The sequence below is a fragment of the Sinocyclocheilus rhinocerous genome, unplaced genomic scaffold, assembly GCF_001515625.1.
Source record: "Sinocyclocheilus rhinocerous isolate Xijiao unplaced genomic scaffold, SAMN03320098_v1.1 scaffold418, whole genome shotgun sequence".
In the NCBI taxonomy this organism is placed as follows: domain Eukaryota; kingdom Metazoa; phylum Chordata; class Actinopteri; order Cypriniformes; family Cyprinidae; genus Sinocyclocheilus; species Sinocyclocheilus rhinocerous.
In genome coordinates, this window is record NW_015651146.1 from 704,441 (window position 1) to 729,389 (window position 24,949).

General features: G+C 38.0%; 1 protein-coding gene across 2 annotated transcripts in view; it reads right to left on the reverse strand.

Moving 5' to 3' along the window:
• Positions 1-3,129: 3,129 nt before the first annotated feature.
• The window catches only part of camkvl (CaM kinase-like vesicle-associated, like), a 39,428-nt gene continuing 17,608 nt past the window's right edge, over positions 3,130-24,949 (reverse strand). Inside the window, exons 1-11 of one of the 2 annotated variants that reach the window (XM_016518035.1) lie at positions 18,585-18,606; positions 11,367-11,473; positions 11,016-11,147; positions 10,602-10,676; positions 9,281-9,419; positions 8,206-8,326; positions 8,046-8,121; positions 6,201-6,337; positions 6,005-6,083; positions 5,816-5,903; positions 3,130-4,659 (exon numbers count right to left, since the gene is read on the reverse strand). In XM_016518035.1, the coding sequence (XP_016373521.1) occupies positions 3,337-4,659; positions 5,816-5,903; positions 6,005-6,083; positions 6,201-6,337; positions 8,046-8,121; positions 8,206-8,326; positions 9,281-9,419; positions 10,602-10,676; positions 11,016-11,147; positions 11,367-11,473; positions 18,585-18,590 (2,283 nt within the window). In that variant the 5' untranslated portion in view covers positions 18,591-18,606 and the 3' untranslated portion in view covers positions 3,130-3,336. Of the gene's footprint in view, positions 4,660-5,815; positions 5,904-6,004; positions 6,084-6,200; positions 6,338-8,045; positions 8,122-8,205; positions 8,327-9,280; positions 9,420-10,601; positions 10,677-11,015; positions 11,148-11,366; positions 11,474-18,584; positions 18,607-24,949 lie in introns of those variants that run through there. The other variant, XM_016518036.1, reaches the window with a different exon arrangement.

The window sequence follows — 24,949 nt, forward strand, 5'->3', positions numbered from 1 at the left end:
AGGGTGTATTTAACTTTCTTATTTAGGCTACTTTCTTGTTTAACTGTATTATTTCTTTGGTATTTATTTTAGTGTTTTGCAGGCTGCATATTCGCTGACTGAAGTGCTAAAATCAACATGAGCTGACGAGTTAAATCGGGTGTGTTAGAAATGAGTGAGACAGCTAGTGCTGGGCTGCTCCAGGACAGTTTGGAAAACCACTGCATTTCAGAGATATGTTCTTAAATGTGACTCATATTACAAATACATACATGCACAGTTTTAAGGTAGCTTTAATCGCCTTTTTGCTAACTTCATGACTTAACTGACCACGACATTGCATGCAGGTAGTTTATTTCACGCTTTGATATGAAAGGATACAGGCTACAGCGCGCGCCTACCGGCGCCTTTGTGCGTGCAATTGAAGAGCACGCGCTGAGAGCACAGTACCGTTTCAGCGCTTGTTTGACTGGCGCTGGAGTGAAGTGGAGCGCGCATCTGAAACGTCTCCCGTTCTCAGTCGTTCTGCGACTGAATAAAATAAATGCACTTCTTGTCAAGAGAAAAAGTGACAGAAGCAGCAGTTGTGAGTGGGGTGGCCAAGCCTAGCCCCGCCCCTGCGTTAATTGCGTTAAATATTTTTAACGAAAAAATAATCGCCTGCGTTAACGCGTTAATTTTGACACCACTAATATATATATATATATATATTAGGGCTGGTAAGCGATTAAACATTTTAATCTAATTAATTACATGATGTGGCGATTAATTATTCTAATTAATCGCACATCACATTTAGCTGAGAAATTACTCCCAAAAGATGATTTAAAGTCATTTTTGTGTAAAGCATCAAATAGACATTACAAAAAGTAGCTTCAGCAAGAAATATTTTGTTTGATCAAATTTATTACATATACTCTTTTGGACCACGAGGGTGAGTAAATGATGACACAATTGTCATTTTTGGGTGGGTGAACTATACCTTTAATAATTAATTTTATTAATATTACTATGTAAATATGAAATTATTTCTTTAATGAAATGATACTCTAAATAATATACTAAAACTGCCAGGAGGTGGTGGTAAATGTCTTAATGATTAAGTCATCGAGTCATTTATTCATTCATTTGATTAGTTCAAATGGCTGATTAATTCGGGAGTGAAGTAAATGGTTCTTTATGAATGGTCCATTAAATCATTAGGCTTGTTTGACTTGAAGCGGATCATCACCATCAGATCGATCGGTGTGTGACATCAAAGTACTGCAAGAGCTATTAGAGAGCAGACGGCTCCTTATGCTTCTGAATCGCTCTCGCGGTACTTTGTCATACACCGATCGATCTGTGCAGCGCCGCTTCAAAGCCAACGCGCCTATGGCCAATGGTTCAACGCGCCAAATGGTTCACCCAATTCGTTCAAATCGTGACCCACATAGGTCTGGGGCGGGGCAAGTGCGTTAAATGCGTTAATAATTTTAACGAGTTATTTTTCACCGTAATTAGCCTAATTAATCTAATTAACGCGTTAAATTACCAGCCCTATATATATATATATATATATAATTTAAGATGCTGTAGCGTGTCACCTCATGGCATGTCAACGTGATTCTGAAGTATAACTGCCCCTTTTGTAATTTTCAAAGCTTACACAGGGTTTTCTGGACAATAGACTGTGCAAACAAAACGCAGGGATAGTAAACACGAAGGTAAATTATATAATAATTGGGAAGTCTGTTAAACAATGATTGAAGTAATGGGATAGGAGCACTAAGGAACTCCATAAGTAAAAGACATTGTGTTGTATTAAAAAGTAGTTAAATGCATCTGTAGCAGACGGTAATAATGCATTAAAGAGGCATGTGTTGAATGTTGTGTTCACTAGAAGAAAAGATGAGCAGCACCCCAGTATAGTTGGGTACATATCTGTAATTGACAGGAAAATGACAAAGTGCTAAGAAGAGAGTGAACTAGAGACTGCTTAGTAGTCTGATGGACTGAAGATTTTTTAAAAATCTTGTGAAAACAAAACACTTCTAATTTGTTATATCCCCATATGGAATATCCATGCTGAACTGGAAACATCCGTAATAGCAAACTTGATATATGGCAAGTGTCTGTGTTAGCCTTTTTCACAATGTATTTTAAGCAACTTTAGCATACTTGATGCAAGGTCATTTTGAGCTGTAATATTTATTATAAGGTTAGTTATGTAACAACTGCCATTTTATACAGATCATGCCAAAAGAAAAGGCTATAAAACAAGATGGTTTGATCTGAATTTTATTGAAATAGTCATGTAGAGAGTGCAAAAAAATTACTTGGAAGAATATTCACATCACCAAAATCTATATAATAATAATTGGGGAGGTGGAAGCCACAGTTACAATTCACAGACATTTGCGAGGGCTTTACATGTAGACATTAGAGCTTACTTTAGGATATATTAGCAAAAGTACTATACAATGTAAAGATATATTAGTTTACATCATAAATTGAGAAAATAGAGTAAGAGAATGAGAATCAAACAAACACGTAGATGGACACATACAACAGCGAATAAAAAAGGCCAGGAAAGAGAATATAGTTGTAAAGTACTGTAGTCTCAAAGTTATGATCAATTCTCGCCCTCTGAGCATTATTATTCTCAATCAATGAAAGACTGACATGTTTGGCAGAGACTTGTTGTATAATGCGAGAATATACAATAAGAGAGATAAATGAAATGGATTTATTGGAAGTATTGAAGAAGGTAAATGATTGATGAGAGTACACAGATGCACTGCTTCAACTTCACTATCTCAGAGCAAAAATCCAAGATGGATGAAGTGACAAAAATAATAACACCCTCCAAAGTCAGTACCTGGTGAAGAGCAAATGCACAGCGGTTCTCCAAAACAGAGCAGGATGCCAACTTGTTTTAAGGGAACAAGTTTATTTAAAGGTGAATTTTTCAAGTTATATAAATTCTTGTATCCAAACCCTCCACAGACTCTACATTATAATTACTGTATGAAATTGTTATTTAGGAAACATAATAGTGTTTGCTATGATCTTGTAGCTTAGAGCAGAACCATTTGCAACCATTTATAGTGGGATAACCTTAACTGTTTTCTCTAATAATACAAAATAGTGTTCCCTATTTTCAGTTTGCTCAGTTACTTTCCTCTTTACACATAAAAAAAGCTTCTTATCCATCACATACAATCAATAACAAGGCTCTTTGCGTTGGAGCCCAAAGATCATTGTTCAGCCCCAAAACGTATGCTGTACTCATGGATCCATAATCCATATCCCAAAGATATTTTGTTACATGGAGCACATACTTTATTCTTGAGCGTTCACACTCTCTTAGCATATTTACAACCCTTTTCCTGATACACTTCCCCTTGGTGATTGGCCAGACCGCTTTGTAGACTTCTGGCCGTCACTGTTACTGTCATCGGCAGTTGGATGGCTGTGACCCTGGATGTGACTGGGTGGGGAAGGAGGTGGGTACGAGGGAGGCGGGATGGTCAGGTGTGGTAAAGAAGGCATTGCTGGGCGAGGTGTGGTGGGAAGGGGCGGTGGAGTCGAATGATGGTACGAGCGAGGTCGGGGTGACGGGGAAGAGCTGGCACTCTTTGCTCTCGGAAGGGTCTCGGGATGGTCGCTGATCTGCTCCAGCAACGAAGGCATGTCCCCCTCGATCTTCTCTAACACGGCAGCCATTTGTTTCTCAATTTGTTCGATTACACAATCCATTTGCCAATCCGCACTGGCTCCACTTCCGGGATCTAAACCAGCGTACTGTCCAACAGAGTAGGTTGGACAGTACGGGCTACCATACCCTGATGCACCATGGACCATCTCTTGCAGCTCCTGCTCAAATACCGTTTTATCATGGCCGAGACTTGAAGATCCCAATCCTGCATATGCACACTGGATGTTTTTCACAGACTGGCTACCCTTGTCCGCTTGTCCTTTCTTGAACTCTCTGCTTTTAGGATTGACCTCGCAAGTCGCCCCTACTTCCACTGGCCTCTCTGCAACTGCTTCTGGGAGCTGTGTTTGACACCAGCTATTTTTGGCCATATCATGGACTGTGTCTTTTTTGTCTTCTGATTTAAAAGGTGGTTCCTTTCCTGACAAGGTACTGGTTTTGGCATCAGAACATGAGCCATGATCCATCGAGAGATTGGCGGCCATTTTGCGTCGATTTGGAGTATCAGGGAAAGGTGATTTCTTCTCGACATTGCCAACAGTTGTGGCCTCTGGCTCCTTGGGGACATTGTTCTCTCGGTTGTCTGAGGTCTTGATAGGCTGGCTGGGTGCTGCTTTCTGGCTCGCTCTTGTTGATAGTTTGTCCTCCTTTTCAGAAGTGCCTTCGGTAGACTCTTTCTTGTTCGGCTCATCTGCTTGTACTTTTAAAGAGCTGTTTGATCTGGCAAGGGTCTCTGCTTCTTTCTCTTCTGCTTTTAGGTGTCTTGCTTTCTCCCCTTCTTGATTCTCCACAGGTCTGCTTTCGGTGGACACCTCATGGGACATGCTCACAGTAGAAATGCCGCCTGAGTCTGTTTGTATCCCTTTGCCATCTAATCCATCCGCTCTGACCCCTTCACCCTGGCCTTCAACTACCCCATCAGAAGATCCCATTTCAGAGGCTCGGAGACGCTGCATGAATGTGGTGACACGAATCGCTTTCTGAAAGTGAAATGAAGAAATACCAAACCCTTAGTACCTAGTCAATTATAAAGTAACATGAGGTCTTCTTTGCTATGGAGGTGAAATGCATTGTTAACAGCATGGCAGTCTGTGGTAGAAGTTTTCCATCTCTATCGCTTTCATGAGACAAACACATTGGAGATGTGCGTTTTAGTAATTTCATCTCTTTTTTTCAGTGTATCAAAACAACCGTTTTTTAGCAGTTAAATTAGTTCAACAGCTACAAATTACAGCTGAAAATTACTCCGGAACCCAACAATGAAATTAAAATAAGAGCCGTTTTTGGCTCATTTGTGTTTGTTACTGGCTGCTGACCTGAATGAAATGTTTTTGATATGTATGTGTCATCGACAAAAGCATGATGTGAATCAATGAATCAGGACCACGGTAAGTCATCTGAGGACAAATCACTTTACCTTCTCTCTCTCTCTCTCTCTCTCTTCATAAGAACCACTTTGGTCCTTTCTGGCACACACACAAACACAGGGACAACCTTTCATACACATACATGTGACATTACAATGAATATTCAATCTGGAGATTTGTCTGAGTGAATGAAGGACTAACTAGAATTTAAACTGGAATATTGAGGACACTGTGAGTAAAAGCCAGACGGCATATGACTGAATGCACATGGGACCAGCTGGGCAGTGATAAATTTGTTAGTTACTGGTGTGCAGATACAGGGAGGCTTAAGTACAGTGAGAGTCTTTCCAACAATCAGACTTGAACTACATATTTCCTGAATGATCTCTGCTTGAAGAATCAGGCCAGGCCATGAGACACAGTAGCCATGTATTATCGTACACTAGGTTTGATGCTAAAGGAAATATGATTGCCCAAGTCAAAGATTGTTATACAGAGAAAAGAATCTCTGCCTCTAGGCTGCCCCGCTAATATCAACAGTACCTTCAACTCCTGGGTATAACATGCAAGGAAAAAGCAAACATTAATATAATAACCATCAGAACCTTTATTAAACAACAGCTTTATTTGGTATTACCATCTTTACAGTTACCGTCCTTATCCATTATCCTATTATTTATTGTGCCGTTTTCTAGAAGAGTGATTAATACAATCATTAGAGGCACATGGCAAGTTGTACATGACTTTTGTGTGTGTAGATTCCTCTTACCCTCCACTTGGCCTTTGCAAAGTTTTTCTCAAATTGAGCACAGACTCCTTCCTTCAGATTCTTTTCCGAAGCCCCATTTCCAGCAATCCTGGCCAAAAAGAAAAAGAAAAAAAAAAACATTAAGTTGACATGTTGTCTCTGAAAAAAGCAACTGTGTGTTTGAGTTTGTTTATTTGTATATAGCTTTACCATTCATGCGAAAGTGCATCTTGTGCAGTAATTCTCAGCATTGGGTCAACGTCCATAAGTCTGCAGACGAGCTCTTTTGCTGCATGACATTAAAGAGAAGAAGACTGAAGGTTTAAAGCATCAAAAACAAAAATGACATTTTAATTATTACTAGTTTTGATGAGATCAGGAACTTATCAGATCCTGATATTAGTACCAGCAGGGGAAATTTCATCCCAGTATGGTGAATCAAATTCAAATTCTCCAGCAACAATGCGGCAGAAGATTATCCGGTTGTGCATATCAGTGTTCTCCTCCTCAGTTTCATCATAGAACGGAGGGTTTCCAGACAACCTACAAATGAGATTTGTATGATTTGCATTATGTACGGTGGCCGAGAGAGATCAACAGGCTGCAAATAAAAAAAAAACAGATGCAAATAGAAAAAACACCAACAAATTAAGAAAACATCTTCATCAGTTTGTCAATGGCTGCATCCGAAAACTTAGGCAGTTAGGCGTTTTTGCACGAAGGCACCTCATGAAACTGATTTCGGACAGCCTTCTGAGGCAGCGTCACGGTTCAATGATCTACAACAAAATAGAACAAGTTTTGGTGATAACTAAACAAATATTTAATTACTATAATACTGATTTCTCGCTAGAAATAACATCAAAAGTGCAAAAAGTTAGCCAGAAATATACAATTACACACAAACTGACCACCAAACGCAACTTTCAGATGCCATCTTTATTTTTTAGCTCAACCGTCACAGAATGAAACGCACAGGATTGTGGGATATCAAAGGCAGCGAAAGATACATCTATGCTGCCTTCAAAATTCGATCAGAAGAAGGTACCTCCGGAGACAGGAAGTAAAGCAGAATCTGGATTCGGACGTGCCTTGATGCCTTCCTGCCTTGGAATGCTGCCTCCGAAGGCAGCATTTTAGAGCTTTTCGGACGCAGTAAATACATGTGCTGCAAATACTCACAACACAACCAAATATAGAAACACACTGCAAATACGCACAGACCACAACAGAATGTTTAAGGGAACCGCAACAAGTGACGAACCTGGCTGGGACATGTTTATCAATGTCTGTTCAGAAAGGTGAGATTTTTGTTTATTTTAACATCCTGATCATATGAGTCCTTAGCTTTTTGCATATCATTAGCCTAAATAAGCTGACAAAATACACAATTACTGTCTGTGAAACCTTATGTAAACTGGCTGGCTAATTTTTACAACTTCCCCATGATCATTTACAATGGTTTTATTATTAAAAAAACAAACAAACATGGTTACTATAGTGAAACCATGGTATTTGTACAGCTGTGGTTATACAAATGGTAATCAATATGCAAAATAAATAAATAAATAAAAAGCAAAAAAAAACAAAAACATGGTAACTACACTTTTACTATAATAAAACCATGATTAATTTTCGTAAGGGTTGTTGGGGTCCCCTTGAAACATTTCCATTGGAGTCTGTGCTACTTGCAACACTTTTTGTATTTGGTCTAATTGTGCGTATTTGCGCATTTCTGTATTTGGTTGTGTTGTGAGTATTTGCAGCACATGTGTTGTCAAACTGATGAAGACGTTCTCTTAATTTGCTGGTGCTTTTTCTATTTGCATATGTTTTTTTAAGTTGCAGGGTGTTGAGCTCTCTTGGCTACCGTAATTATGATCTGTTATGTTGAATCCATTAGTATGTATGTAGGAATATATGCTGTAGATTTACACAAGTATTTTAAATCAAGGTTTTTCAAACTTTTTGGTGCCGTAGATACTGTCTATAACTATAGGCAGACAGTTTTTTTAACCGTTAAAAAATTGTGATGTCAAAATAAATGGTAAATGTGTTGCTGTTTTGGAACAATGTGCATTTTTGAAACACTAAACAAAAAAATATTAAAAATTAATCTCATGATTTCTGACCAGTCTTCAGAAAGCAGAAAGCCACAAACTACTGTTTTAAAGAACAAACATATAAATAAAATAAAGAATCGCTGACAAACCAATTGAATCTCAACAGAGTGTATCCAACTCCAACTTACAGTATGTACATAATGACCCCCACTGCCCAACAATCGACTGGTCTTCCATAGCGATGACGAGCCACCACTTCAGGAGCTAACAGGAAATATGAGAAACAGTTGTGAAGGTTAGTGCTTCACATACAAGTATAGGTAAATCAAGAGATCATGTGATAAATACCCAGGTACTCGGGTGTCCCGCAGGGCTCAGTGATTGATCCGTTCTCAAACCTGGACAGGTAGAAATCCCGCAACACGACCTTGTTGTGGTTGCTCTCTCTATAGTACATCAAGTTCTCCAGCTGAAATGACAGAAAAAGGCACAGGATAAAAAACGAAACAAACAACAACAAAAAAATCAATACTTTATAGGAGGAAAGACATGGCATTAGGCCAAAGTATGACTGATTAAGAGTTCGCTGTGTCCCAAATAATGTTGATATTCGTCTTTCAGCTGGCCAACAGAGACCAGACAGGACACACCCTTCACCTGCTCAATGTGAAGAATGAGTTTTGTCTTTAAAAGATAAATCTGAAAACACACAGCTGACCAACTACATATAATATATGAATCTCAGTCTGTGATATTTCAAGCACAAGCCTTAAAAAGAAATGCATCAAAGCTATATCTAAAAAAAACACCCAGGAGGCAATACAGAATAATGCATTACTGACAAGAATGAGCTTTGAGCAAAAGAGATGCACATATACATGTAACAGAGAATGTCTGATGCTAATATTGTGCACAGCGTGTTGCTGCCGTGCACTAGAGGGCACTACAAACACATGTTGTCTCATGACAAACAGCATCATAACCTTAATTGCTTTAGAACCACGGGGTGGCAATACTGTTTATTACTTTCATATTTGTTTTGAACATTAATGACACCCACAGGGAGCATCTGCAATATTACAGATGTACAGTGCTATGAGTCAAAGAGGACTAGGCGTTTGATTAATATAACTGATTATCATTTAATACTCAGCAGACAAAAACATCCCCAGCACACACATACGCAATAACATGTGTTAACACCGAGTTACAGCCTTATAATCATACATTCAGACTGTTTATTCAAGTACAAAAATGAAGCAAAAGTACAAGGTATCATTACAAAAGTCATACATCAGCCCAGTTGCATTCCACTTAATGCATATGTTGTTGCACTCCGTTATTGAATTATACACAATGCATATGGACTGCACATATGTACTTTTCATTGATGAATAATATCATATTATGATTGCAAACCCACCTTTAAGTTCCTGTGGACTATGTTGAGCGAGTGAATGTATGACACTGCTTCTAAGACCTGACGGATCACATTGGCGGCATCTCTCTCTGTGTAGTTCCCCTGGTCTAAGATCCAATCAAACACATCTCCACCTGTAGCTCTGTGAAAAAAATAAATAAGAGAAAAGAAGGGAGATCCGGATGTACTGTAAAGTTAATTCTTATTTAATCAACAGTAAGGATGTTTTTATACACTTAAGTTAAGGATGGGGCCACAGAAAACTGGAGCCTTGAGCTGAGCGGTGGCCTGGTCAATATAATAAATGATCAGGGGTGGCACTGGCAATATATTAAATAATCAATTAAAATCAAAATCCTTGTGGTTAATCACCAAACATAAATCAGTAAGTAAATGATAGCATATTAGAAGGATTTTGGTTAACCATTACATAAAAAAACCTGGCCAAATTTGCCAAATCTAGCTGCATTCATAAAGAAGGTGTGCAGTTTTTAAATGTCACATTGTTTATAAATATATTATAATATAAATATACTAAATAGAATTTATTTATTTATTGACAAATTTAAAACTACTTCTAAGTCATAAATTTAATTCTGGATCAGAACATTTTTGCTAATACCTAAAGTGGTGCACAAATTTGAAACAGTAAAATCTTCTCAAACTCTTATGATTTCAACAAAATATTATGTTTACTTTGGGGGTATTTTTTTGAAATAACAACAGTTTGAGAAGATATTCAAAGATTTTACAATCTAACATTTGTTCATAACTTTAGTTACTAGCAAAATGTTCTGATCCAGCCTCACATTTATGACTTAGATTTAGTTTTAAATTTAATTTACAATGAAGACATTTTTATTTATATTTAATATATCATAATATTTGAATGCAATTCTACATCTGACTTCATGTGCATCTAATGTAGTGCAACTCTGACAAACCTTTGCCACCAAAATGACATTTGAACACTACAAATATTTCATTTGCAGAATACTAGATTTGCAACCAGCATCATGCAAGCTAAATATAACAGGATCTTTAAGATTTAAATGGAAATGATAAATGACTAAATATCTAGAAACTATATTTTCTATCATAGTAACTCATTACTGCAATCTTAATAGCTGTAATAGCATGTCGGTGTCATTCATGCAAAAGCAGATGACAGGGTTTTAATAGATCTTAGTTCTGGCTAGATGTGGATATGAAGAAGTGCATTTTCTAGAGTGATGTTCTGATGTAAAGAGACTTGTCCTTGGCCTACTGAATGACACTGGGAAGGGAACATGACTGATCACGGGCAAACGGAGGTCAGACTCACAGCTCTTGTATGATGAAGAACTCTTTCCTGGTCTCGAATGCATCAATCAGCTGCAGGATGTTTGGGTGTTTGACCCTGGAATGAACACACCACGGCAAAAAGCTGAATAGTTTCTCTATCTCACATTAAATAGAGAAAAGTGTTTCAAAAAGAGTGAGAAAGGACAGAAATAATCACACCAAGGGTGATACATACAGCATCTCTTACCCTCTCCATCCTTAAAGGAGCAGCTCACCCTGCTACATTTTCAATTTTGTGCTCCAGAGTTTAAAGAAAATTTGAGGTTTGAAATGACACGAGGGCAGAATTTTGATTTCTGGGTGAACTATCCCTTTAAATTTTCTCATTGTCCTCTCAGATTAGCACTCTCACAAAACCCTACATCATCTGTTGATATTTTGAGTCACCACGTACATTTTCAAGATCATGATCTCGTTCTTGGCTGCCTTCCGCACTTTCCTGCCATCCTTCTTGAGGAATTTCTTGCACACATAGACCTTGTCCGTCTGTCGTTCCTTTACCAGGCACAGCTCACAAAATTCTTTTCTGCAAAGAGAAATTGAAATTCAAAGAGAATGCTGCATTTTATGCTGCAATAAATACCCCTTATGGTTGTAAATCGGTTGTTTTAAGAAGCACACTGCTGTGACAAACACCTATGTATTGGGAGAAATGCATCCTGAATCAAAGTTTAATGAGATCACGTGTCTATAATTGATGGATTGGCTTTCTTAAGGCTTTAATTGCAGATCTATGCACACTCACGCCTTGAGGACCTGTCCAATCTCGTATTTGTCAGTGATGTCTGACAGGCTGTTGTATGACCGCCCATCTCGCAGAGCAAGGCACCCAAATGGCATGACAGCATCCACCTGTCCAGAGGAGAACAAGCATACACATACACACACAGCAATCAATCTCAATAAATCTAATGTCATGCACTCTAGAGGAGCATGTGTCTTCACAAACTAGCCTCACCAAGACAGGTCCCACACAGAAATGGCGGAATCCTATTTAATGCTGTTTCAACATGACTGAAAAGAGATTTGTTTTGTTTTGTTAAAAAAACTAATTAAATATTTTTGGAACATTAACTGGAAATAGTGGACATTATTCACCCAACATGTGCAGAACAATTTCTGTGTAAAACATTCTTGTGAAACAATCCATTCCATTACACAGAAATTCTTTCTGCTTATGAATAAGGCCCACTGATTATAGGACACTTACTGGAACAAGGGTACAAAATAGATTTGGAAAGTCTTAGAAACTATGAGGTTTTTTTTTCAACAAAGAATTATTAAAAGGAGATATGTTTAGCCCTCAGAAATGTTTTTAAGGAAATCTGACAAAATATTATATTACATTTATTTTCCATTCATTTTGGGTTAACAGTTTTTTTCCCTGTTTGGGGCATGTCTGAACATAGCATAAAATGCTGATTTGTGTGATTTCATTATATTCTAGCAATAAAATTAAATAAATAAGTGAAAATTGATAATGTATCAGGGTTGTAAATCACAGGTTTGCAGATTCTGCCTAGATTAAGCTGTCTCTCACTAGTGGCTAGCTAGTTTGGGACCAAATGTTAGTTTTGTTAGTTAATAATAAACTTATATTTCCCATATTTGCATAATAATAAACAGCATGCTTTTGTCTCTATTAAAAATGCAACATCACATAAAATTGTCAAATACACACACACACACACACACACGTCTGGTTTGCTATCCTTGTGGGGACTCTCCATAGGCGTAATGGTTTTTCTACTGTACAGACCGTATTTTCTATTGCCCTACACCAACCCTACCCCTAAACCTACCCCTCACAGGAGACTTTCTGCATTTTTAGATTTTCTAAAAACTTCATCCTGTGTGATTTATTAGCTTGTTTACAGAAAATTAGCTCAATTTAGGTCCCCACCATGACACGAGTCCCCATGAGTCTGTGTGTATTCAGGTTTAAGTCCCCACCAGAAATATACATATATATATTGTAGTAATAGATAAGAGTTAGCACTCCAAAGAACACAATTTTGCTTCAATTGCTAAAAGAAACTGAAATCTCTCTTTGTGTTACATTCTAAAGAATTTTCTGATGTATTACACAATGACAAGATCAGAAATATAATGCTCAAGTGAAAATAATTCAACAGATGGTTGAGAGGACATGTTTGTCTGTGCAGAGAAAAAGAAGACCTTTAAGACTGATGGTATCAGTGAGGAAGAGCGTGAAGAGAGTGACAGCATCTTTATCAGAAGGGAGAGCGCTGGTCTGTTAGCTGTGTAATCCAGCTCCGGCTCCTGCCCCTAATCCCTAATCCCTCACATGGATCCATGCAAGGGAGGGGTTGGCATACAGTAGGAGAGGTCGGGAACAAGTGAAATATTACATAACCGGAACACTATGTAGGACTATGCTGATTTCACGCTGAATATCTGATATGAAGCAATGAACTGGCATATTGTTTTGTCTGCTTAGAAAAAGAAGTGAAGAATTTAAAACCATCGAGGCACTTCCAGGCTTGTGCTTGACAGCTGTTCATCCTACAGCAAAGTCAACATGGCATTTTTACTCGTACTTCTGAGATATCATGTTTGTTATATTTGCATAGCTATTTGTGTTATCTGCCTTCTGGTACCACACAAACAACCCAATAACAGTCAGTTAAAATGAAATTGTGTCATGATGATTTGTATGTGACAGGCCTGTTAGAACATTTCCGCATTTCAATAAATAAGATATGACACCCAAAAAAACATGTTACAAGAGCGCACTGCTAGTCATAGGGCTTGTGTCTAAATTAAGATGTAGTCAAGATGAGAACAATGTTGTGGTGTTGTAAATTTTGACTTGATAATATTTCATATGCAGGTCGCAACAATAACAAAAACATGCTCACCCATTAATAGAATATAAGAAACTACAATGGACAGATTTTTTAGAAAGCAAATGAAAATATTTTCAAAATCGACTAGTTTCCTGAATTGGCTGGTTTCGGGTTCACTTGACCCCAGTCAGACACATTTCCCAAAGGGTCCTTTACATAAAATGTCTTCTTGTGTTCAAATTTAACTAAATGGGGCACAACAGAATGAAACGGAACTCATGGCTCTCCAGACGTGTTTCAAAAAGTTAAACTATTTTTAACTTGACATGCTATCTTAAAAATGTAACACTCATGTAAGAGCTGTGGCACAGAAGGTAGTGCGTTGCTTCTGAAATATAAAAGGGCTGAAGAGCTTGTGGGGTTTGAGTTTGGCCCAGACCAAATCCCACTCTCTTTCCTCCTCTTTCTCTCTGTACATGGCACAATATTCTCAAAATGCAGTGGCCACTTTTGCAAGAGGATTTTATTATGTACAGCAACAGCAAGATACAATTTTATAATAATAAATAAATAAATAAATATTTATTTACAAAAATAAATTACAGTTTTAAATAAATAAATTAGAAGCATGTTTTAATAATTTTATAACAAATATTTATTTATAATAAATAACTCTATAATAATAAATAACTTTAAATTATATATAGATAGATATTAACATTTAAATAAATACATTTTTTATTTAAAGATAGGCCTACATGTAACATTTTTAGCAAAACAAAGAGCAAGTACATCATAAAACCATCTTCCAAACTGTGTTTTTGCCTTACCCTAAATCACAATGGCAAGCCAATAATAATTAATATTTTAGAGCTGACAGGACAGAAACGGCATATTTTCATCATCCGTCCATGTGTTTATGTCATATCTGTAAATAAAGGAAAGAAAACTACTACTAAATGAAGTGAAAATAGCTTAAAGCCACAACAACTGAATCTAAAAACCAGTTACTAGTTTGGTCTATTTGCTTACAAATAGCCTTGCCAAGTCATAGTTTCCACCATTATCTGATATAAATAGCAGTCGTTATGTCTAATTTTATTTTAACTTTTATAACATTATTTTAAAACTACTGATTTCAACAACGTCAGAACACTGACAGCATTGACAGCAACTTACCTTAATAAGACCTTTTTTGCATATCCGTCTTTTATTAAATGGGAGAGTTTTGATGTTGTTAGTGACTGATAAGGCGATCATCTGTAACTAGCGGTGCGTCTCAAACCATCAGATTCATCCACACAGTATAGCTATGCCGAAACTCTAGCTTTAAATATTTTTTAAATGAAAAAATATAAATAAATAAGACTAGTCATTGGGGGATGACTAGCTGACAACTGTGGCCCATCTGTAATGCAGAGGAAGTTATACGTTTTGAGCCAGAGCTGCTACTTTCATCCTACAGGCACTTTTTAACACTCTTTCCGCATGGCATGAACGTGCTGACAAGATATATTCACAACGAGTGTGGATTCCTTCCGGAGATGGATGCAAATACAGGAGGTGACATGCTTACATTAGGGTAGTGATGCGCATGTTTTGATGGGAACCTTGCACTGGAACAATGGATCACATCTGTCAGCTCTCGCTCATTATTTGCACTCAACACGAGCGCGTGCCCTGCGTTACAGGACTCAGGTGCACCGTAAATACATACTGAACCGCACATCATTCTCTCTTGTAGGGAAGACTTTGTTAATGTTCCATTATGAGATGCGGTGTGGATGAAGGATTACTGTCTGAAAGCTTGTGATTTCTCAAATCAGTTCTAGCAAAAATGTATGTTGTTTTAATTGGGGTCCATGCATATTCATAATGGCTATTTTTGCACATGCCCACGCCTTACATACACACACCCATCTTTGGGTCCAAAATTAGCATTCGAACATTCTCCCAGCTCGCAGAAGGCAACGCGTCCACTGGAGACAGAGTTCAAGAAAGATACGAAGACAAAGACGAGGCAGCGACAAAAGGCTCGAGGGGTGCCTTCTACAAAGACGAGCTTGCAACAGATGCCTCCCTCCATCATTAAAGACCATAAGACCCTCAACCATCAGCCTTCCCCAAGACGCTTCTCTGTAAAGCTGCGCTCTTCTCTCTGCTGTCTGTACTGCTCTTATTAAAGCAATGAATCTTCATCTCCAGAGACACACACATTAAACACCAGATCCAATCCCACAGGATGGATGAGAGGAGCTGTGCTGTTCTCCAAACACATCTGAACCCAAACCCACACACACACACACACACACACACACGTAAGCAGGCACACACACCTCCTCACAATCCAGCACAGCAACAAGTTCAAAAGTCACAGCATGGAGCGTAGAAGTTTGATGTCCTCCCTTCTTCCCCTTGCTTAATCTGGTGCTAAATTATAGCGTGCAGTCCCGTGTTCATGTCCACCTCTCACAGACAAACACAATAATCATTATCATCCTGCTGGGTTTATTATGCATTTGGTGTTCTGAAACAGAATTTTGTCACTGCTAGACGCAATATTTGCCAGAGCCTCGGCTCAAGCCTCAGATGTAATGAAAATATTGAGAAAAGACTCATCCGAAATAGTAAAGCAAATATTCTGCCTTCAGTTCAGCTTCTTTGTTACAGTTATCATATACATATACAATGTCATGCTTGGGAATATTTTCATGTGGAATCAACAACTGTATCACAGAGCGCTGTAAGGGAAATGTAAACAGGACACCATTTACACTTGTGATAGATCAGAAGTAGTGTTTTTTCTTCCGTACTTTTATATACCGGTACATCAAAATGAAACAAATTATTGAAAAGGAAAACAAATGTAGGGTGGGGACTCCGTTGTTAATTGAATGTAGGCAGATCTGAATGCGAGGTTGCAGTCAGTTGTAAGAAAGTGAAGTGACGTGTGGCCAAGTATGGAGACCCATGTTTGGAATTTGTGCTCCGCATTTAACCCATCCAAGTGCACACACAGTTATGAATACACACACACTGTGAACACACACCCAGAGCAGTGGGCAGCCATATTGCTGCAGCGCCCAGGGTGCAGTTGGGGGTTCGGTGCCTTGCTCAAGGGTCTCACCTCAGTCGTGGTATCGAGGGTGGAAGAGAGTGCTGGTTATTCCCTCCCCCCACCAACAATTCCTGCCAGACCTGAGACTCAAGCCCACAACCCTTGGGTTAAAAGTCTGGCTCTCTAACCATTAGGCCACGACTGTCTCAGGGGCAGGGTTTATATAAATGAAATGATTAGAGAAATCCAGCATATGTCAACGGAAGATATAGTTATGAAATTCTGATTAAAAATTACAGTTAAAAAAAGATGATGAATTTTTCACGATAAAAATCAATAACATGCATTTAGAAAATAGATCACAATAACTCATACAAAAATGCAAATTAATTTATCCAAACTTCATTCCATTCTGAATCGTTTTGTGAACTGAATCCAATGATTCCCTCAAAATATTTGACTCAAAAGAATGATTAGTTCACGAATTGGACATTGCAACTTCTTGGTTAACATTTGTTGGTGAAGATTTACATTTCAGCCTGTTCCTCACACAAAATCAGCATATGACTTTAGAAAACTTGGAATATAGTTCATGAGTCATACAGATGACTTTTATGATACCTTTACAGGGCTTTTATTGGTCCTTTCGAAGCTTGAAACTCCAGTTCCCTATCTGTCAGTCACTACGGGTGCTTCTCAAACGGAAGAGTGCATCCTACAAAGGCTGCATATCTCGGCTGCCACGTCATCAAACATCGCTGAAGGCCATCTCAATCGGAAGGATCCTTGGAAGGCAGCGTTTCGCGTCTTTCATTCAGCTGAATTTGAAGGATGCATGGGATGTATCCTCCGCGACCTTCAATCACCCACAATTCTTTGAGCTTGTCTGAATTTATTTAATTTAATTATGCAATGTAAGACAAAAATAATGTTTTCGGACATGAAAGGATAGATGTTATCTTTTGTTTTGGTGTAAATTACTTACTAAACGCTAAACTGCCAATAATTTAAGCCATTTATTTTGGTTTAAATTTAAGCACCCCCGGCAGTCAGACTTGGCGGAGCAGTCTGACGCCAGGCCCAGTACTGGTGTTTGCATGCCCGGAGTCCCGGTCAGCCCCTGTACTGGGCTAGGTGTCCATATGTGTATTCTTCCACGGTAAGGTTTCCCTCTCTGTAAACCTGTGTCTTCCCTTGACAGACCCGCTCTGTCAGTCTCTTCTGGCAGTTGTTCCATTCCTACTCTAAGGTAGGACCTGCCTCAGAGACCCATTCCATATGTAGTACTGCCCCCTGGGTCAGTCCATATCAGTATCTCCACATGTCACCTCCCTACGGGTAGGATGTGGTCTCCGTAGCGACCTTTTCCTCAAGGCTCACTTCCCCATCGTTCTGCCAAGCTGAAAGAACAAATAGGAAAGATTTGATGCAATCTTTCACTGAAGGTTGAAATCCCTTCCAAAAACTTTTTTTAACCCTCATTCCTTTATTGAGGGAACGGAGACGTTATGTCCCCATGCCACAACCTTGAACCATTCGCTGTTGCCGGGACACGTTCTCGGCTCCTCAGCGTAAAACCTAGTGAGTGGATGCGTGCTGTCACCTTATATAACCGTGTGCATGGGGAGTGGCTCAGCATGCAAAATCCACTAGCCAATTCTCATTGGCGATTTCTCTTAAACTCAGAGATGATTGGGCTCCCAAGTGAGACCCCATATGTCGTCACGACATAATGTCTTTGTTCCCTCCATCAGGGAACGAGGGTTACGTACGTAACCGAGACTGTAGGTTGTACATGATGTACATGACTAGAACGAGTTCCTTATCCCTGAGCTTAAGTGCACATAGGTTAATACACAGGGAACACAAAAAGAAAGGAGAATAGATTGAAAAGAACTGGGAGAATGCACCATTTGTGACACACAAATGTTTATCAGGGGTGTTTTCTATGAAGGAGGAGATTTCAATGAGAAAATAATCAACAGTACAGTAGAGGAAGGTAAGGACAGAAAGCATGGTCACGTCACTTTGACTCGCTGATTACACTGTCAAAAACAGGGATATTTCACCGAAAAATGTACATTCATTTACTCACTCTCATTTTGTTCCAAACCTGACGTCTGTGGGGAAAAAAAAGATAATTTGAGAAATGGTTCAACTGTCCATAAAATGAAAGACTATGGTGTTAAAAAAAAACACTGGTTTGCACTAAATTTCATTGACTATAAAGACATTTTTCAAAATATTGTGTTTTGTTTTCCAAAGCAAAAGTATTTAATCAATTTAAATTTTTAGTGATACTTCACTGTGATTTGGTTTTGTTTTTTATAATGAATTTGGCATGCATAAGGACTATTCAAGATATACATTTTACTAGTACATGCGTTCCCTGGGGATCAAATCCATGACCTTGGAACTGTTATAATCATGTTTTACTATTCAAGCTACAGGGACATACTATTTTAATATATTTTTTATTTTAATAATTAATATACATATAGAAAAATATTGCTTACAAAATAAAAATGATGTTCCATATATCTTTAAAGTGAAAACTGTGTCACGGAGCTAGAAAAAAAACCTACCACATGCCACTGACATGTTTGTCATATTCAAGTGGGAAGGGAAAGAAATCTAAAATGAAAACTCTAAATGTACTGTAAAAATCGGTTCAATGATTCATGAGAAATGTTAAAGTATCCATAATGGTATTTTGAGACCCGTGTAGGCAGAGGAGAGGAATTCATTGTGTTAAAAGACCGCAGGTACAACAAGACTGTGGGAGGACAGATTTTATTCATTAGAAAGACAGAAACCATCAAAGCTTTCATTCGTCTTCACTCAGCTCCTATTGTCTTTAATATTAAGTGGAATCGTTACTTATGATGACACAAATTGATTTCATTGTGGTTTTGCCACAATATAATGAGGGACTCCTGATGCTCGCTGTACTCTCTTATGCCTCGGAGAAGCCAATGCAAATGTTGCATTTCCTTTTTTAAGCCATTCGCCTGCTCACTGCATGAACGAACCCTCTGCCCAATTATAATCAGCGATCTACACATAGTTCATAGTTCCCTCATCACTGAACTGTCTGCAACCAACAACAGAGCAGAAAATAATTTACACCCGCCTTTTTAATAAGTGAACTTGTTGAATTGTAAATTTACAACATCAGTCTACAGGAGGAACGCCGGGTGTGTTTTTTTTGGTCAGAATTATGGACATATTATAAAACCAAGCTCCAGAACAAACGCAAATGAAGCCTTGTAAATGGATTTCTATGAAATGATGCTCATACCACTTGCTTAGCAGCAGAAACACAGAGCTGCGAACAGGTCCCACTTCTTTGCAACAAAAGACATTTTTTAAGTTACATTAAACCCATTAGCGAAAATCAAATATAACCGAAGACATTTAAAGCTAGAAGACGGGCTTGTCGCCTGCCTGGTACAGCAGGAGATGCGACTATTTCTCCGGTTTGCTATATAACGAGTTTTTAAAGCATGCTGGCAGCTGCGGTAAAAGGGCTCTTCATGAGACCCTTCTTTCGGCAATTCTGCTGCTTTTTTAACACAGATGCCCGTGTCCTAGCAGAATCTAAATGAGGTCCCTGGGGTCTCGCACAGCCGGGGCCACATACAAGACATCCGCATCATTACCTTTCTCTGTCTCCCTACAGGCTGTTCTTCAGCTATAGATACTTTATATCTCCCAGTGGGGAGACAGTGGAGCTAAAACAGGAGCTGGTGTGTGTAACCTTTGGTCAATAGACCCCTGCGGATAAAAGCAGCGATTGACTGAAGCAAAAATCAATTTGATGAGTGACAAACAGCTATAGTCCAAAACTGAGATACAAACACGGGAAGGATAGCAGAAGAATAAAACATTCTCATTCTTCTTTGATGACGGATTGGCAGATTTACATTTGATGAATTGAGAAAAACAGGTTGTGATAGAGAGTAGGGAGGGTAAATATGCGTTCGCTTACTATTGTTTATGAATTATGTATTAGCATTGAGTGGATTAACGCTGAAAGGCAGTGCGGTAACTCATGCTTAAATGCCGTAATGAGAAAAAGATACACTTGCTTACTAACTAACTGTGATTTTAATTCAGCATTCTGCACAAACCTTTGGGTTGCTCAGTGTTTTGGTCTGAGATGTGCTTACTCAAGTGAACACACACACAATACGCCCCAACACACACACACACACACTTTCAGGCACAGACAGACACATGGTCACGGATGGTTTTAAAGTCTAATGATTATGTTAGCAATAGGCAATAGATTAATTTAATAGAAATTAATTTCTTGCGCGACCCAGAAATTAAAACCACCCACATATCCAAATTTTCAGCATGATGAGTGTAATAATGGGGTCAGATCATACATTTAAAAAAAATTTTTTTTTTTTTCCCCTTAGGTTCACAATGTTAAGCTTTCCTGCACCAAAAACAGTGGTATTTTGACATTTTATTTTGTCCCACATTTTTGTCCCAAGCAAAAAACAGTTTATAGTAATGCACTTTGTGAAGTCTGAGACAATCACACAGCACCTGACTAAACGTTAAAGGCTGACAACAGAACTTTGGCCTCTCTATCGCCATCTGTGGCTTAAACATAAATCGCAAGACACTTGTGAAGTTTTTTTTATGGCAGTTGTGTTCGGCATTTTATTCGTTCATGTGAATCTGTCGTTCTTCACCACTGACAGTAAGAAGAAAGTCTTACAAGGCATATTTCTGAAAAATATGTCATTTGAGCAAGTAACATACCTGCCACTATAATAGCCTGGATCTTTTTTCATTACTTGCAAACATGACATAAACAAGCAAGGACAAATGATGTAAACCTGAAATTTTCCACCATATCCAACCTGATTGCTCAATACTGTAGCTAAACCAATATTGCAAGCTTATCGTATGAATTAGGGTAGATTTTTTTAAAAATAAGCATCAATATGGGAATTGTTAAATTCATAGTGCAAGCTAAAAGTATTAAAAATATTTTTTTTCTGTAATTTAAATAATAGAATCTAAATATTAGATGAAAAACCTAAACTTAAATTTAAACTAAATATTTGCAAATGTTGTTTTGGCAGCTAAATGGAATAAAATGTTATGTTAAATAAATGTTAAATAAAAAGTTGAAGTACAAAAATTATATTAAAAAAACTTAAACTGAAAAAAAATTAATAAAGGTATATAGAAATATTTAGGAAAAATTGAAAATGACTAATAAAAAAAACAAAATTACTTAGAAAAATTCAAAATATGAATAAATACTATAACACTGTTTCTAACTGCAGTAACAAAACAATTTTATAAACTGAAAAAACAATAAAGAAAAATTTCTGTGATATTTGACAGCCTGCCATGCTGTTGACAGTGCTTAAACTGTTTTTACCCAAAATATTCATTTTAATGGGCCATTTTTTTGCTTCTATTTAAATACTCATTTCAAATGTAACATGAGTAACAATGCTTACTTGCGGGCTGTGGGTTTGCTGTCAGGCCTAATATAGTTGTTTTAGTCAATAACAGCCTCTTTGCATAGCTTGCATTACATTCCGACAGGTTCACAAAACAAACCTCACTGAAATGTGTCGCACAAACTGTAAAGGTCAGATTGATTCGATCAGGCACCTTGTTAAATGAAAGTTTCTGGTTCCGTGTAAGTTAAGCTCTATCTGAAACAGGGACGCGGGAAGTAGGGGTGCTGAGGGGGCTACAGCACCCCCTGTTTTCACATGGTTGCAAATGCAACGCCAAGTTTGTTCATTTAAATTTATTCCGTTTTAGCATTTAATAATTTATTTGTAATGATCTCTGAAATGTAAATTGTAAGTGGGCTATAATAAACCCATGTTTATCTTTATAAACATGATTAATTTTACTTGTGATGTTTTCTATATGGGACGATTAGCCTAATCCTCATGAACACGTGACGCTAGCGCGTGGTATCAGACATGAACTGTACAGAATGCGAACAAGATTAACTTTAATACTTTAAAAAAGTATTAAAAACTTTAAAAAGGAGATAATGGCGCAAAAGCGAATATCAGATTTTTTAAAATGCCCATCCCAGCAAAAACTTTCCAAAATCGGCATCCAAACAACACCAGCCCCCCCCCTTCAACCAACACGGACACACACAGCACCCCCAACCGAAAACATCTTCCCGCACCCCTGATCTGAAACATCTGTGACATACTGTCAATTACCACTGAAAACAATTCAGACCCATTTTACAAGCTGAGGGACGAGTAAAAATTGTCTGTGGTAATCGACAGTATGCCACAAATGCTGTTGATAAAACTGAACTTGTTAAACCCAGATCATTCTTTTAAAAATAAACCTTACCTACACGTTTCTAATGTTATGCAAGGCCGCATGTGCTACCCTACAGCAAGGAACAGCTTGCAGACCTGTAAAAACAGTCTGCATCGATTTTTACAAAGCTCATCGTTCTAAAAAAGCGAGGTGTGCTCTGATTGGCCAGCTATCCAGTGCGTTGTGATTGGATGAATACCTCAAGCGTGTGACGGAAATGTTACGCCCCTTACCATATTGTGATGCCTTGTCCCAGCCGGAGCGACGAGACAAAAACATTAAAACCCATTATAAACGAGGCATTTGTTGCATCCAGTGGGGACATAATTACGGATTATAATGACTTATACTGTCTTTTTACGCGTTGCATTGCATCGCACCGCGTAAACATAAAACCATGTCTGCATTTGTGATCGGAGAAATGACAAACTACAAACGCTTCTCTACACTGCTCAATACTCGCGTTTGAATCATCAGTGGCAAATAATTTAAATATGAAAAACGTACTTATAGTCTGTGAGTCAGAACAGCCGGCATTGTAGTCTACTCTACCTTGATTCATTCATGTTGCACAGAGACGCAAAACAGTGCTGTGGCTGTTTGGATTTTTTTTTGTTGGCAAAATAAAGCAAAAACAGGCAATATAGTGTCTAAGACGTAAGTTACCTTCTTGTTTATTGAACTGTTGAATACAATCACATTTGTAATCATGCCGATTTTAGAGGTGAAAACTGGCACTCTTCGTGTGATATTGACTAACTTTCTTTCTGTGGTATTTTTATGCACAATGGCGTTTAGTCTTTCACAAAACATAGCTAACGTCGGGACATTATAACTAGCCACCATATTGATTTACGGTCTTAAATATGTCCAGCGCTTTTTCTTTTTTTTTAAGTCTGGCCCCTGTTTTTATACAGTCTATGGTCTGGTCCAAATAATTTGCCTCGATGATTTTTTTGTATTGGAGTTACTCGAGGTATTCGAGGAATCGTTTCAGCCCTACTCCAAAGAGAAAAGAAAAATTTAAATCGCATCACATGACCCCTTTAAATGAAAATAAATACAGAAATACCTTAAAACACCCGCAAAGTAGTTTGCAGGTCAAATACTGCATATGTCAGACATAATGACAACATATAGTTAGAATGATCTCAAAATGGTCTCAGCTGTAAACTGAGCATCTGCAGTACCATGTTTCCTATAAAAGTGACACATCTGCACATGCTATAAACTTTTACTCTCACCCATTCTCAACTCATTTCACTTTAGGATCCTGGTTTACACAGCAGCCTACCACAAATTATCATACATATTAATATTACTATGCCCATATATAGGAGTAAACAAAGATTACATAGCCATATATATATACTGTGTGTGTGTGTGTGTGTATATATATATATATATATATATATATATGAATGGATATATATATAACCACTTAGAGTGAACTACTGTTGATGAGATAAATTGATAACTTGGCCTTATTTCAACACATTGTGTCAAAACAATATATCTTCAACTACAGTCCAACATTAAATAGTATTTAAGATTATTTTGCAAAATATAAGATGTAATGTTACAATCTCCACGCTACAAACAAGCACATCTATCATAATGCACAATGATTCTCCCATTAAAACCTTCTAAAATGTATTTTGGGCTGCATTTCGTCATATTAATGGAGTGCTTTGACTAGTTTCTGCCCACTTGCTGTTATCTCACCTGAGTACATGTTCGTTAATTTATGTTTATGTTGTATTCGATGTGGAAAGCAGCTTCATTTTCGGACTGGAAGGTAATAATTTTAATACATATTCTGCATACTTCTGTTAATATCGCACAACTAACAAGGTATGACCATGGTAATTCACTGTCCTGAGACATAGCGAGGGTGAGTGACGCCTTGTCCAAATACCCACACTTGCGGTCTTGGCCACTTGAGAGCGCGTGCGCTCGACAGGAAGTAAGTGCGCAAGACTGTCCCAGGTCTTAAAAACGGCAAAGCGCAGTGCCCTTAACACACACTAAATCCACACTATCTCGAATACCGCTCCGGAGCGCTATTCGAGGCTTAGTGTATCCCATCATGCATCATGTTCTGGAAATAAATCATGAGACTTT